The 15270-nt window shown below is 50.8% G+C and overlaps 2 protein-coding genes across 5 annotated transcripts in view; both read right to left on the reverse strand.

Annotated features, from left to right (window-relative positions):
* The window catches only part of LOC112635580 (protein S100-A4), a 21653-nt gene extending 19497 nt beyond the window's left edge, over window positions 1-2156 (reverse strand). Inside the window, exon 1 of the mRNA XM_025403849.1 lies at window positions 2143-2156. The gene's annotated coding sequence lies outside the window, so the exon portion shown is untranslated. The remainder of the gene's footprint in view (window positions 1-2142) is intronic.
* A 1755-nt stretch (window positions 2157-3911) lies between these two features.
* Window positions 3912-10998, reverse strand: S100A2 (S100 calcium binding protein A2). 4 transcript variants are annotated; one of them, XM_025394156.1, is made up of 3 exons: window positions 10958-10998; window positions 7153-7306; window positions 3912-4394 (listed from the first exon to the last, which is right to left on the reverse strand). In XM_025394156.1, exons 2-3 carry the CDS (start codon window positions 7294-7296, stop codon window positions 4242-4244), a joined length of 297 nt encoding a protein of 98 aa, XP_025249941.1. In that variant the 5' UTR covers window positions 7297-7306; window positions 10958-10998; the 3' UTR covers window positions 3912-4241. The 4 variants fall into 4 exon arrangements, with proteins under 4 accessions (XP_025249941.1, XP_025249931.1, XP_025249951.1 ...); XM_025394146.1 differs by lacking the exon at window positions 10958-10998 and adding an exon at window positions 9807-9915; XM_025394166.1 differs by lacking the exon at window positions 10958-10998 and adding an exon at window positions 8626-8987.
* Window positions 10999-15270: the final 4272 nt, after the last annotated feature.

The following is a 15270-nucleotide window of genomic DNA, read 5'->3' on the forward strand; positions in this document are numbered from 1 at the left end:
TCTCAAAAAAAAAAAAAAAAAAAAAAAAGTTGAACTAAAGAAGGAACTACTCACCCAGGAGGCAAAGGTTGCAGTGGGCCAAGATTGCACCACTGCACCTCCAGCCTGGGCGACAGAGTGAGACTCCATCTTAAAAAAAAAAAAAAAAAACCGAAGGAACTACTCAACTTCTTAAAGAATTAGAAGGAAATATAGAGGGCCCAGTACAGTCTTCCCAGCCAGCAAATGACTCTCAAACTAATAAATGGCCTTGGGGCAAACATCAAATCCAGATCCCTGACAATAGAAAGGATCTCAGGATAAAGATGAAGTAAGTCAAAGGTAAGACCTTGTAATGAGACCTCAAAAATATTTAAGGGCAAGTTTCCCAGATCTTCTCAGATAAATAATACAACGTCTAATAATTCTAGAAGTGTGCCTCTTAGGCTCTTTCAGACTAGAAGGCTTTTAGGAATCTCCAGGGCATTTACTCCCAGCACCCTGACTCTCAGTCCAAGCTGGAGAGAGACCAATCTTAAAAAGATTTGTAGGTATGGCTTTGTCTATTAAGTGAATTATAAGTTGATGCACAGTGAGGCCATATTTTTACAGGAATTATATCATTTTGGACTAAAACGGACAAAGATGGCTTAAAACCAAAAGAAGTTTTTGAGTCTTCAACTTCAAATGGGCAAGAACTAGGCTGAGAAAGCTACTTAGCTATCAACACAGATACTTCTTGTGGAAAATAGAGAGTTAACTCAGAAAATGAAGTCAAGAACCTAGAGGCCAAGAGCCAAGAAGAACCAAGAGCCAAGCAGAACTGAGCCCTAGACAAGAATCTGGTGGCATGTGTCTGACTCAATTTCAGAATTGCTATGGACCAATGCACCAATTTGTGCCTCCAATACACCAACACACCCTTAAGAATAGGAGTGTTAAAAAAAAAAAAAAAAGAGCAGAGTCTCGCTCTGTCACCCAGGCTGGACAGTGTGGTGGTATAATCTCAGCTCAGTGCAATCTCCACCTCCCAGGTTCAAGCGATTTTCCTGCCTCAGCCTCCCGAGTAGCTGGGATTACAGGTGCACGCCACCATGCCAAGCTAATTTTTGTATTTTTAGTAGAGACGGGATTTTGCCACTTTGGCCAGGCTGGTCTCTAAATCCTGAGCTCAAGTGATCTACCCACCTCAGCCTCCCAAAGTGCTGGGATTACAGGCATGAGCCAATAAGCCTGGATGGCAGTTATCTATCTTTATCTCACCTGTGAACATCGACTGTGTTCTTCCCAGGACTTCAGGCCAAGAGGAGCCACTTTTGAGGAGCCGTCCTGGAGGAACTGCACATGAGAAGCCTTATTCATATCTCTGGACCTGTCTCAGATAATAAGATCAGAGACATCAAATTGATGCCTTAATAAGATGAGACTTTGTGGGTCTTGGGAAGGAGATGAGTGTATTTTGCATATGGGAGGGATGTAAATTGCTGTTGCTAGAAGGCAGACTATGGTATTTAGTCTCCAAAGATGGTCACCGTCAATTTTATGCATGCTGCTCTTTACATTAAAAGATGTCTAGCTGGGCGCGGTGGCTCACGCCTGTAATCCCAGCACTTTGGGAGGCCGAGGTAGGCAGATCACGAGGTCAAGAGTTCAAAACCAGCCCCACCAACATGGTGAAACCCTGTCTCTATTGAAAATACAAAAATTACCCAGGCTTGTGACACACCCCTGTAATCCCAGCTACTCAGGAGGCTGAGGCAGGAGAATCACTTGAACCCAGGAGGTGGAGGTTGAGTGAGTCAAGATCACACCTCTGCACTCCAACCTGAGTGACAAAGCGAGACTCCATCTCAAAAAAAAAAAAAAAAAAGAGAGAGAGAGAGAGATGTCTAATTCTCCTCCTCTCCTTAATCTGAGCCAGACTTAATGATTTTTTTTTTTTTTTTTTATCCTTAGAATATAGCAGAAATGATGTCCTGGGATTTCTGAAATAAATCTTAAGAAGTGCCAGGCATGGTGTCTTGTGCCTATATTCCAAGCACTTTGGGAGACCAAGGCAGGTGGGACGCTTGAGTCCAGGAGTTCGAGAACAGCCTTGGCAACATGGTGAATCCCTGTCTCTACAAAAAAATGCAAAAATTAACCAGGTATGGTGGCGTGTACCTGTAGTCCCAGCCACTTGGGAGGCTGAGGCAGGAGGATTGCTTGACCCTGGGAGGTGGAGGCTGCAGTGAGCCATTATTATGCCACTGCACCTGGGCCTGGGTGACAGAATGAAACCCTGTCTCAAAAATAAATTAATTAATTTAATTAAAATTAAAATAAATAAATCTTAAGCCTGTCAGCTTCCATGTAGGCCTCATGCAATGCTCACTTTGAGATTGGTCCTCTCAGGACCCTGCTGCCATGCTCTAAGAAGCCCAAGCCACATAGAGAGGCCATGCACGGTAAGCACTCCGGCTGACAGTTCTAGCTGAGCTCCCAGCTCACATCTGATATCAATTGTCATGCATGTTAAGCAAGCTACCATAGATGTTGAGTTTGTTCAAACATTCGGATTACTCTAACTCTGATTTCCATCCACAACTGCATGGAAGACCGCACGTGAGAACCACCAACTAAGCCCAGTCTACCCGCAGAACCATGAGAGATAATAAATTTGTGCTCTTGGCTGGGCGCGGTGGCTCACATCTGTAATCCCAGCACTTTGAAAGGCTGAGGGAGGCGGATCACCTGAGGTCAGGAGTTCAAGACCAGCCTGATCAACATGGAGAAACCCCATCTCTACTAAAAATATAAAATTAGCTGGGCGTAGTGGCACGTGCCTGTAATCCCAGCTACTCAGGAGGCTGAGGCAGGAGAATCACTTGAACACAGGAGGCAGAGATTGCAGTGAGTAGAGATCATGCCACTTCACTCCAGCCTGGGCGACAGAATGAGACTCCATCTCAAAAAAAAAAAAAAAAAAGAATATACAATACAATATAGAATGTATTGTATAGAATACAATACACTTGTTTTCTGAAAACAGGTATACTGCCTGTCTTGGTTCGTTTTGTATTGCTACAACAGAATACCACAGACTGGTATTCAAAACAAAACAGATATTTATTGGCTCACAATTCTGGAGGCCAGGAAGTCTAAGCTGCAGGGGGTAACACCTGGAGAAGGCCTTCTTGCTGCATCATCTCCTGGTGGAAAGGCAAAGAGAGGGAGAGAAAGAAAAGGTGGGGGGACAAACTCATCCTTCTATAAGGAACCCGCTCCTGTGATAACAGCATGAATCCATTCATTACAGCAGAGCCCTCATGGCCTAATCACTTGCTAATTACTGTTGCTTTGGAGATAAAGTTTCCAACACATGAATCTTGGGGAACACATTCAAACCATAGCACTGCCTATGGGCTGTATTCTGACAATGAATCCTTTTTTTTTTTTTTTTTTTTTTTTTTTGGACAGCATCTTGCTCTGTTGCCCAGGCTAGAGTCCAGTGGCGGGATCTCAGCTCACTGCAACCTCCATCTCCCAGGTTCAAGCGATTCTCCTGCGTCAGCCTCCAGAGTAGTTGGGACTACAAGCATGCACCACCACACCCAGCTATATTTTTTGTATTTTTTGGTAGAGATGGGGTTTCACCATGTTGACCAGACTGGTCTCAAACTCCTGGCCTCAAGGGATCTGCCTGCCTTGGCCTCCCAAAGTGCTGGGATTATAGGCGTGAGCCACCGCGCTCGGTCTGACAAGGAATCCTTTAAATAAAGCTTTGTGAGGTTGATTAGACTAATTCATATCTCTTGAGCAGATCCTGGTACAACTCATTACTTGCAGTATTAAATGTTAAGGTCTGTCTTTATTCTGAACTTATACCTTTTCTCCTTTATTGGAATTGAAATTTTATCTTTTTATGAAATGATAGTGATGGTAGATGGTAATTGCCTTTTTTAATGTCTTTATTTGACAAAATAAAAGTCAGCAACCTATCTCGATTTCCAAATTTTTGCTGGTATTTGAAATCCCAAAATTGAGACCTAAAGTACAGCTCTGGCCTTGGAGAGATTTCCAGGAGAGTCAGAGCCCAGAAGGCAGCAGGATCCAGGAGGCCCTCATTTCCCAGCACTCCAGCTGAGCCAGCCAGGTTATGGAACGTCACTGAGCAATTAAAATATTATCAACAGACAAAAAAAGTTTATTGAATACAAAACTCAAAGGCATCGAGAGTCCTGGGCCCAAGAGGTCCATAGCAAGGAGTCAAGAGTTCTGCTTCAGGGTCGGTCTGGGCAACCCTGGAAGAAGTCATTGCACATGACAGTGATGAGGGCCAGGAAAACAGCATACTCCTGGAAGTCCACCTGCTGGTCACTGTTCTCATCCAGGTTGCCCATCAGTTTCTTCAGCCCCTCCTCATCCACTTTCTCCTGAAAGTGACAGGAAATACACTCATCACCAAGCCAGCCCCAACCCCAGCTCCACCAAACACCCAGACCCCCACACACTCAAATTGGTTCCCAGCTCTCCCTCCCCACTGGGCAACTGGGTATATGGTGTGCAGGAGGCCCTGGGAGCTACTAAGAGGGCCCAGTGAGTAAGGAGAGAGACAGATACTCATTGGTGAGCATCTCCAGTGTGCCCTCCTCCTGGACACAGGGAGGACACTGAGTGCTCCTCTGAGCGTGCATCAGCTCGAATCCCACAGGAGCCCAGCGAGGTAGGTATCATCACCCCTTTCTGCTGATGCGGAAACCGACAGTTGCTGCTCCCCAACACCAGCCAGATGGATTCAGAAAAGAAGAACACTTTACTTTTTAAGACAAGGTCTTGCTCTGTTGCCCAGGCTGGAGTGCAGTGGCACAATCACAACTCGCTGCAGCCTCAACCTCCTGGGCCCAAGTGATCCTCCCACATCAGCCTCCCAAGTAGCTGGAACCACAGGCTTATGCCACCACACCCAGCTAATTGTTTATTTTTAGTAGAGACAAGGTCTCACTATGTTGCCTAGGCTGGTCTTGGCAACCAGAGTGATCTCACTCTGTCACCCAGGCTGTATTATAGCTCACTGTAACCTCGAACTCCTGGGCTCACGCAATCCTCCCAAGTAGCTGGGACTACAAGCGTATGCCACCAAGCCTGGCCAATTTTTATTTTTGTAGAGATGGAGTCTTGCTATGTTGCCCAGACTGGTGGAACTCCTAGGCTTAAGAGATCCTCCTGCCTTAGCCTCCCAGAGTATGGGGATTACAGGCTTGGGCCATGGCACCCAGCTGAAAAACACTTTTTTTTTTTTTTTTTTTTTTTTTTTTTTTGAGACAGAGTCTCGCTCTGTTGCCCAGGTTGAAGTACAGTGGTGCAATCTTGGCTCACTGCAAGCTCCACCTCGCGGGTTTACTTACACCATTCTCCTGCCTCAGCCTCCCAAGTAGCTGGGACGACAGGCACCCACCACCACGCCCGGCTAATTTTTTTATTTTTAGTAGAGACGGGGTTTCACCGTGTTAGCCAGGACGGTCTCAATCTCCTGACCTCGTGATCCGCTCACCTTGGCCTCCCAAAGTGCTGGGATTACAGGTGTGAGCCACCACGCCCGGCTGAAAAACATTTTTTTAATACTAGCCAAAATAATTAGAAAAGTTTAACCAACCACAAAAACAAAACAAAAAAAAAAGGAGAGAAGGACCTGCCTCATGTGTTGAAAGCCTGACACCTAACTTTGGAAATCACCAATGAGTCAGTATAGGGAGGGTGAGGGACAAATTGAAGGTTGATGCATTTCTCCACAAAATGTTCCAGACTGTATATCTTAGCTGGGCTTTTCTCTCCCTACATAATTTCTTAGTTTGACATATAAAAATGGAAAGAGGTCAGGTACAGTGGCTCACATCTGTAATTCCAATACTTTGGGAGGCCGAGGTGGGAAGATTGCTTGAACCTAGGAGTTCAAGCCCAGCCTGGACAACATAGCAAGACTCCATCTCTACAAAAATAAAAATTGGCCAGACATGGGGGCATACTCCTGTAGTCCCAACTACTTGGGAGGATTGCTTCAGCCCAAGAGTTTGAGGTTACAGTGAGCTATGATCCAGCCTGGGTGGCAGAGTGAGCTCTTGTCCCCCCACCATTTAAAAAAAAAAAAAGGAGTCTGGGCACAGTGGCTCAGGCCTGTAAGCCCAGCACTTTAGGAGGCCGAGGAGGGCAGATCACCTGAGGTCAGGAGTTCGAGGCCAGCCTGACCAATATGATGAAACCCCATCTCTACTAAAAATACAAAAATCACTTTGGGAGGCCAAGGCAGGTAGATCACGAGGTCAGGAGATTGAGACCAGCCTGGCCAATATGGTGAAACTCTGTCTGTACTAAAAATATAAAACTTGGCCAGGCAGGGTGACTCACACCTGTAATCCCAGCACTTTGGGAGGCCGAGGCAGGCAGATCACAAGGTCAGGAGATCGAGACCATCCTGGCTAACAGGGTGAAAACCCGTCTCTACTGAAAATACAAAAAATTAGCCAGGTATGGTAGCAGGCACCTGTAGTCCCAGCTACTTGGGAGGCTGAGGCAGGAGAATGGCGTGAATCTGGGAGGCGGAGCTTGCAGTGAGCTGAGATCGCGCCACTGCACTCCAGCCTGGGCGACAAAGCCAGACTCTGTCTCAAAAAAAAAAAAAAAAAAAATAGCTGGGCGTGGTGGCATGCGCCTGTAGTCCCAGTTACTCAAGAGGCTGAGACAGGAGAATCGCTTGACCCCTGGAGGCACAGGTTGTAGTGAGCCGAGATCGTGCCATTGCACTCCAGCCTGGGCAACAAGAGTGAAACTCCGTCTCAGAAAAAAAAAAAAAAAAAAGGAAAAAGAGAGAGAACGTGCCAGTACTGTGTGATCTTGGGACAATCACTTTTCCCTTCTGGGCTCTGGTTTCTCAAGTTTCCAATGACAGGATTAGACAGATGGACCCTGAAGGCCCTCACAGCACACGGTTCTCTGGAATGCTGCAGGAAACAGCCATTGATAAAGCACTCCCACTTGGCCTCATTTCCACTCCAGTGGAGCCATGAAGCAAAAGTGGAGAGAGGGCTGGGCCCCACCCTGGTACCTGCATCGATAGGCACCCGGAACTGGGGGAGAGATTTAACCTGCACCCCCACACTCACACCAGGACCTCCCCCAGAGGCCTGTGCCACTCACCCCCACAAAGCTGGGCAGCTCCTTTTGCAGAAGTTCCTTCATCTCCCCCTTACTCAGCTTGAACTTGTCGCCCTCTTGGCAGGAGTACTTGTGGAAGGTAGTGACCAGCACAGCCAGCGCCTGCTCCAGGGAACTGCACATCATGGATCTGTGGCTGCAGAGGTGCCAGGTGATGGGTACACTGCTGAGGTTCTTGGGGCCTTAGCTCAGCCTGCAGGATCCACTTCTGCCCTGTGCCCCCAAGCCACCTCACAAAACCCCTCTCTGAATGGGAAGGCAGGGAGCATGTCCCCCTCAGACTGTGGTTCCCTGAGGCCGGGGGCCATACTTCCGCCGCCCCCTGAGGGCAGACGCTAAAGCTTCCCTTGTGTCTGGGAGTCACCAATGGCAGGGCCCGAAGCCTCCTCTGATGGCACTTGGGCCATCCCCCTGAGGGCAGGGCTCCCCGCTTGAGTGTCTGCCAGAAGGGAAATGACAGGGTGACCAGAGCCCCATTTTGACGGCATCTGCCCAGGCGCTGGGGAGCAGGGCCACATGCACCAGCTGGCAGATGGGGGCTCCTGTGCAGTCTGGCAGGAGCCATAGCTACACCTAGGAGCAGGAAGCTCCCTGAAGGAGTCATTTCCCTCCTCAGACTCGGGGCTCCTGAAGCCAGAGGCGTCTCTCTCTGCCATCTAACTGGAAGCTCCCCGGGGCAGGGGCGTTTCCTCTCTCAGACTAGGAGCTCCCAGAGGCTGGGGAATGTGTCTCCCCTCACCCTGAAGGCCCCTGAGCCTTTATGCAGAGAGGGGCATGGGTAGGGTGGGGGCAACTTAACATCCTCTCCACCAGGAAGGACCCTGTTGGAATTAGAATTAAAGATATGAAATGTTCATTGCCTTGGGATCAGGATGGAACAGACCTCAGCAGCAAGGCCTCTGAGAATACTCAGACCAGCCTGGAAAGGTTAGGCAGGTTTCAGGGTGAGGCCTGAGGAGCTATGCCAGAGGCAGGGCAAGCCCTGGGCCCATCCTGCCGGCCCTGCCTTCACCAAGGCGGGGGGCAGAGCTTTGCTGCTCGGGACCATGACCCAGGCAGAGTCTTGCACTTGAGACCCCTGCCTTTTGCTCCTTAGTCTTGCTAGAAGCCGGGACTTTGCAAAAAAAAAAAAAAAAAAAAAAACAACCACCTCAGGATTCTTACTGTAGCACCACCCACATGTACACCTCCTGCTCCTAGGCCTAGACCCCCAAAGAAGGGCCCCTAGACTGGGATATCCAGAGGAGGGCCTCAGAGCAACCGCTGCACTGAGACCTCACAGAGGAACCTGGAGAAAAACCCTTCAGTCAACACTTCACAAAGGGTTCTTCCAAGGGGGAAGGCCCAGAGAGGCCCAGGTTGATCCCACCAGGGAAGCTGGAATGAGAGAACTGTGGAGACAGAGACCCACGGGGGTCCTCCCCACCCTGCCCTCAGCAGGACACAGGTACTCACCAGACCAGGTGGCAGAGAGAGAGACCCAGGAAGGAGAGCAAGGCAGCCAGGCTCCCAGGGTGAGGATTTATACGCGGGCCCCACTGGCCCCCAACTTGGCTTTTTAAGGAAACCAAACCTGCCTCAACCTGATCCCACCAAACCCTGGCCTCTTGCCATTCCCACTCATTTCCTCCCAGCCCCCTCCCTCCCAGAGAGTGCCAGCTCCACCACCAGCTCCGGGAGGGCTCTAGGCCAGGTCAAGGGCAGCCCCTGAGCCCACCCAGGCCACAGTAGGAAGTGAGAGGTGTCATGGGGACTGGGCAGCCTGGGCCAAGGGTGAGGGGAGGCAACCCTGCTCTGGGGCCTGGAGACTGGTGCCAGGCCTCATTCTCATGACATGCTTGTGAGTCACAGCCCACTCCTGTGTGAGAGGCTGCGGGCACACGCTGGGCCTTCACGGCCGGGTGCTCATGTGCATACATGTGCCTGTGTGTGAGAGACAGAAGCAACCTGGGGCCACCCTTAGGAAGCTGGGGGCCACAGGAGGCAGCTGGGGGACATCAGGAGAAGAAGGACAGGACTGACTTCAGGACATGAATGAAGTGGAGTTAATTTTAATGGCCAGCACCAGAATACCTCTTAATGAGGTAATGAAGTAACTAAGTGTGCTTAGAAATACCTCGGAAGGTCCCTCTGTGTAGGAAGGGGTCTGGAAGGATGGGGAAGCAGGGAGAAATGGGGCTGCTCTGCACACAGCCCCAGCTGGGCTGGGTAACAGTCTGTGGGGAGTTTAAGGAAGTCCCGAGCTGTTAAAGGGTGAATAGGAAAACTTTAGCCTCCTCTTCTCCAGCTTGAGGGCTGGGTGGGTGGGTTAGGGCTGAAAATACCAGCCAGACAGCTTCCCAAGCCAGGGTCCAGGCCTGAAGCAAAGCTCCCAGCCATAGCCCTCTCTCACTGCCCCCACACACATGTCCTCCCCAGACCTGGAGAAAGGCAAACACTGTGGCCATTCAGAGCCCAGCCCAAGGGAGGGCTGCCCCCTCCCAGGGCCCCTTCCTCCTTGGCCCTTTGTCTATCCCAACCCCAGTCTGGGCATCAGGGCACCGCCCTTCCTGTGGCCCAGCTCCCCTCCCTGCTACAGATGTCAAGCAGCTTCTTCCCCTCCCCCAGCCCCTCTGCCCCAGCCCTCAGTGACTCACCCGAGGTTCCAGGCCCAGATACCCAGGCAGTGACTCAGCGGCACCACCCTCCTCCCCCAGGGCCAGGGCAGCAGCAGTCCCAGAGCAGTAGGTGGAAGCCCCAGCCCAGGCTGGCAGGGAAAGCACTGGCACGGAGACCCTAAACCGGCCCTGCCAGGAGGAGCTTTGGATAATGACACGGCAGGAGGATCAGACTGAGAACAGGCTGGTCCCTTCCTGGCGGTCACCGTGCCACTTGGGTGTGAGCCTGAGCAGTGTACATGAAGTCAGGCCTTGGGGCCCCCAGTGTCCTCTTCTACACCTTGACACAGTCACCCAGTGTCCCTTGCTGCCCTCGGCACTTGAACCCCTCATGCTACTTGTCTTCCCACCGAAGCCTACTTCAAGTAGGACTCAGAATAAAAACCCTTCACACTGAGGGTGAGGGACAAGGGAGCGCAATGCATCGCTTTTCACAGCCATTCTTTGCTTTTAACTGAGGGCCTCCGCAGGGCCCTCCCTGCTCAGAAACTGCAGTGCATCCCCATGGCTGTCCCTTAAAGCCAGGCAGTGTGTTCTCACTGATAAGTGGGAGTTGAACAATGAGAACACATGGACACAGGGAAGGGAACACCACATACCAGGGCCTGTGGGCGGTTGGGGGAAGAGGGATAGGGGCAAAGGGAGGGAGAGCATTAGGACAAATACCTAATGCATGCGGGGCTTAAAACCTAGATGACAGGTTGATAGGTGCAGCAAACCACCATGGCACATGTATACCTATATAACAAACCATCTTCTGCACATGTATTCCAGAACTTAAAGTAACAATAAAATGAATTAAAATTAAAAATTTTTTTGAAGCCTGGCAGTGAGGCGCTTCAGACTCGGCCTGCTCCTGCATGTCCCTTAAACACACCAGCACATGCAACTAGTGTGACCAAGACCCTTGGCTTGTGCTGACCCCTTGCTCAGAACGTGCCCACACATGCCCACGCCCTCTATCCTGCTGAAACCCCACCCACCCTTCAAAGGCCAGTGAAATGCCACCCACTGCAGGGAGCCTTCCCAGGGCCCAACCGGATTCAGTCTCTACCTGTTCTGTCCTGTACAAAGCACCCCTTTTGCCCTTCTCGTGTGTACTTAGAGCATTCTGATTTTGACTGAATCACTTGTGTACTTGTTTTCTCTCAGCCTCACCCCCACATGGTGAGCTCACCGGTCTTACTCATTTCTGCATGAGGTAAGGGTCTCGCCCGCACCAGGTGCCAGCCAGTGTTTATGTCTACCACATGGCAACAGGGGTCACTGGAGGAGTGCTTAGGAGCCAGGGAGTCCTTCTCACCCCGTGAAATCACACCACTGACTAAGCTACGAAATAATCACCTCTCCTCTGGATCCCAAGAGTGGAACCGAGACAACGGGTCGGAAAAGAGCTTCAGAGAGCTACAAATCCCCGAGGAGTGACAGCAGGAAACGCGGCTCCCAGGACCCAGTGAGGGAGTTGAGCAAAACCCCCAGCGGGCAGAGACGGAGACAGGAGGCAGACAAAGAAGACAAAGAGTCAGTCAGATGGAAAAGCCAGGGAGATAGGCCGGGCGCGGTGGCTCAAGCCTGTAATCCCAGCACTTTGGGAGGCCGAGACAGGCGGATCACGAGGTCAGGAGATCGAGACCATCCTGGCTAACACGGTGAAACCCCGTCTCTACTAAAAAATGCAAAAAACTAGCCGGGCGAGGTGGCGGGCGCCTGTAGTCCCAGCTACTCGGGAGGCTGAGGCAGGAGAATGGCGTGAACCCGGGAGGCGGAGCTTGCAGTGAGCTGAGATCCGGCCACAGAGCGAGACTCCGTCTCAAAAAAAAAAAAAAAAAAAGAAAAGAAAAAAAAGAAAAGCCAGGGAGAAAAACGGAGACAGCAGCAGAGCCGCGGGTCACTAGGGTCAGCTCCTGGAGGCCTGTCCTTAATCAGGTGTCTCTGTCTCAGGAACCAAGGCTGCGACTGCGCCCATCAAATGGCCATATTCCTGAGACTGGTGATAATCGTATTCATTTGCCACTAACTTGCTGCGTAACCTTGGGCAACTCCCTCCCGCACGGCAGAACAGGAGAGTTGTACGGAATGGCCCCTAGTGTCCAATCCCAATTCCACTCTGACATTCTCCAGCTGTCTACAAAGGCAGAGTAGTCAAGACACGGGCAGGCCCTGCGGACACCCAAGGCAGTGATTCTACCCCGGCCCAGCCTAAGGAAGTTGGGTCCTCACATTCCGTCCACTCCCTCTCCGGGTTCCAGGTGCCAGAAATTTTCCACCAGCGGCCCCGCGGGATTTTGCTCGGCTGCTTCGTGCCCTCTGGTGGGTAAGGCGTGTCATTGCAGTGCCGGCCTCCTGTCATCCTTGTCCGCCAGACCCTCCGGCGCCCTGCTGACGACTCAGGAGACAGTGCTGATTCATTTCCAAGCGGCCTTCCTACACCCACACCTGCTTCACACAGATGAGGTTTCCTGGACAGTCCCTGCCCAGAAGCCCAGGTGGGTGCCTGAGACGGCAGCCAGATACCTGGAAGCCGTTTTAAAAGCCTAGGGATATAGGTACTCGAGAGACAGGAGGCGGAAGGACCATTTGAGCCTAGGAGTTTGAGGCTGCAGTGAGCCATGATCGTGCCACTGCACTCCAGCCTGTACGACAGAGAAAGACCCTGTCTCAATCAATGAATACAAGCCTAGAGATAGGGGCAGAAGGAAACCAGGGGTCAGAAGTGAGGGACTGGCCACTGCCAAGTTCTGCCCACCCACCCCCTTTCCCCAGGCCATTCAGGGGAAAGAGAAATGGCCTCACTGTGGGGGCCACAGGTTTAGTTTAAGTCTTGGCATGGCCTCTGGCTCACTGTGTGACTGTCGACCTTGGTTGAGTGGTGCCACGAACCTGAGCTTAAACGTTTTCCCTTTATTATGGACCCCTTTATTATGCCCCACCCCACAAAATACGTTCTGAAGTATTCTCGCTTAGCAAAATGCATTAAATAATTTATTTCCCGTTTTACTAATCGAATCCATAAGTGTCTCCCGACAGCATGACCAGCATGCGAGGATCCACGTTATCACATTGGGTTCAGGTCATCCTGGATTTGTCACTCACAATGGGTGTGTGCATATCCTTTGCTGGAGGGGTGCAGAACTGAAATTTCGAAGCACCTGCTGTGCATCAGGTGCTGTCTGTACATTACCCCATTTAATTCACACAACAATCCCAGGAGTTGGAATAAGCTGACCCCACTTCACAGAGGAGATCACTGAGACTCAAAGTCTGCCCAAATTCACATAATTACTAAGGGGTGGCGAGGCATGACGAACACAGGTGGTCACAATGTTAAACCTTTTCTAGAAGCTCCAATCATCCCCTGATAACCCTGAGAGCCCTAACATTTCATTTCCATTCAGACCAGCCTCAGTCTCTCTGCCCACCCTCTCTCCACCGCCACACCCAGCCTATCTGTCTCATTTCTCAACCTCAGCAGCTGCCAGAAGCCCAGCTTCTCCCCATCTCTGATTCTGGCATCTTTTCCTCTGGCCTTCAAATGCCCTGTGGACTAGATTCTTTTTAATTTTTGTTTATTTACTTACTTATTTGAGGCACAGTCTCACTCTGTCGCCAAGGCTGGAGTACAGTGGCACCATCACAGCTCACTGCAGCCTCATGTGATCCTCCCACATTAACCTCCTCAGTTGTTGGGGCTATAGGTGCACGCCGCTGTGCCCAGCTATTTTTTGCATTTTTTGTGGTGACGGAGTTTTGCCATGTTGCCCAGACTGGTCTTGAACTCCTGAGCTCAAGCAGTCCTCCTGCCTCGGCCTCCCAAAGTGCTGGGATACCAACGTGAGCCACCATACCCAGCCTAGCCTGGATTAAATACAAATATAAAAGAGACTGGGCGTGGTGGCTCCCACCTGTAATCCCAGCACTTTGGGAGGCTGAGGCAGGCGGATCACCTGAGGCCAAGAGTTCGAGATCAGCCTGCCCAACATGACAAAGTCTCATCTCTACTAAAAATGCAAAATTTAGCCGGGTATGGTGGCGCGCACCTGTAATCCCACCTACTCAGGAGGCTGAAGCACAAGAGTCTCTTGAACCCAGGAGGTGGAGGTTGCAGTGAGCTGAGATTACATCACTGCACCCTAGCCTGGGTAACAGAGTGAGATCCTGTCTCAAAAAAATAATAATACAACCAAATACGCTTAAAAGAACAGTTTCTCAATGCCTCACCTCCTCTTGGCTTCCCCTTTGCCACAAATAACGACACCATCCACCCAATCACCCAAACCAGAAATGTGGCTGTCCTCCTGTCCTCTAGCCTCCTGCTTCCCCCTCTCTGCCCTCCAGATGTTGGTCAGTCGACCTATTGTTTCTACCTTCTAAATACCCCCCAGCTTTGTCCACTCTGCCTTAGATCCCTCAGCATCATCTTGCTCCTGGACTACAGCAAACACATCTCAACTCCCCTCCCACCTCCATCCTTGCCCCCCAACTCCAACCCCTTCTCAGCTCTCCCACCAGAGTAACCTTCCTAAAATTCAAATCTGAGCATGTCACCCCAGATTCAAATGCTTAGTGAACCCCCATAACTTTCAGAAGAAGGCCTTCTGGCATGGCATGCTTTTGCTGGCACAGCAACTACACTGATGTGCATGCCGCGCCCTTCTGTGTTTCCAAGCACCTGCCTATGCCCTTGAAAAGCCCTTCCTCAGGGGATCCACCTGTCAATCCTAATCACCCTTTAAACTCAGCTCAAAGATCATCGCCCCTGGAATCTACTTCCCAGCCTCCCACCTGCTAGAGCAGAAGAGTGTGCACACACACATGCCCACACACAGCTAGTGTTCCTCCTGCAGCCCCTTCCTCATCGCTCTATCTCTTTTTTTTTTTTTTAGATGGAGTCTCGCTCTGTCACCCAGGCTGGAGTGCAGTGGCATGATCTCAGTTTACCGTAACCTCCACCTCCCAGGTTCAAGTGATTCTCCTGCCTCAGCTTCCCAAGTAACTGGGATTACAGGCATGCGCCACTACACTCAGCTAATTTTGTATTTTTAGTGGAGACGGGTTTCTCCATGTTGGTCAGGCTGGTCTCGAACTCCCGAACCTCAGGTGATTCGCCTGCCTTGGCCTCCCAAAGTCCTGAGATTACAGGCCTGAGCCACCATGCCCGGCCCCCATTATTTCTTACGTTTGTGACTATATATGTGTCTCTCCCACTAGACTGGGCTCCTGAGAAACAGGCACTGAGTATTGTCAGTGCTCCATATCCCCAGTGCCTGACACAGAGGCACAAGTGCTGCCCCTCGTAACCACCACCCTCTCTCCTCCCTTCAAAACCACTTTTCCAGGTATGCTCTAAATCCTCCACCTCCACCCCCAGAACCTCCTGAAAACTGACTTGCTGCCATTCTACGGAACCAACTTTCTCCTATGTCACCGGAAACTCCTCTTGCCA

Source organism: Theropithecus gelada, chromosome 1 (assembly GCF_003255815.1).
Source record: "Theropithecus gelada isolate Dixy chromosome 1, Tgel_1.0, whole genome shotgun sequence".
NCBI classification, from domain to species: Eukaryota; Metazoa; Chordata; class Mammalia; order Primates; family Cercopithecidae; genus Theropithecus; species Theropithecus gelada.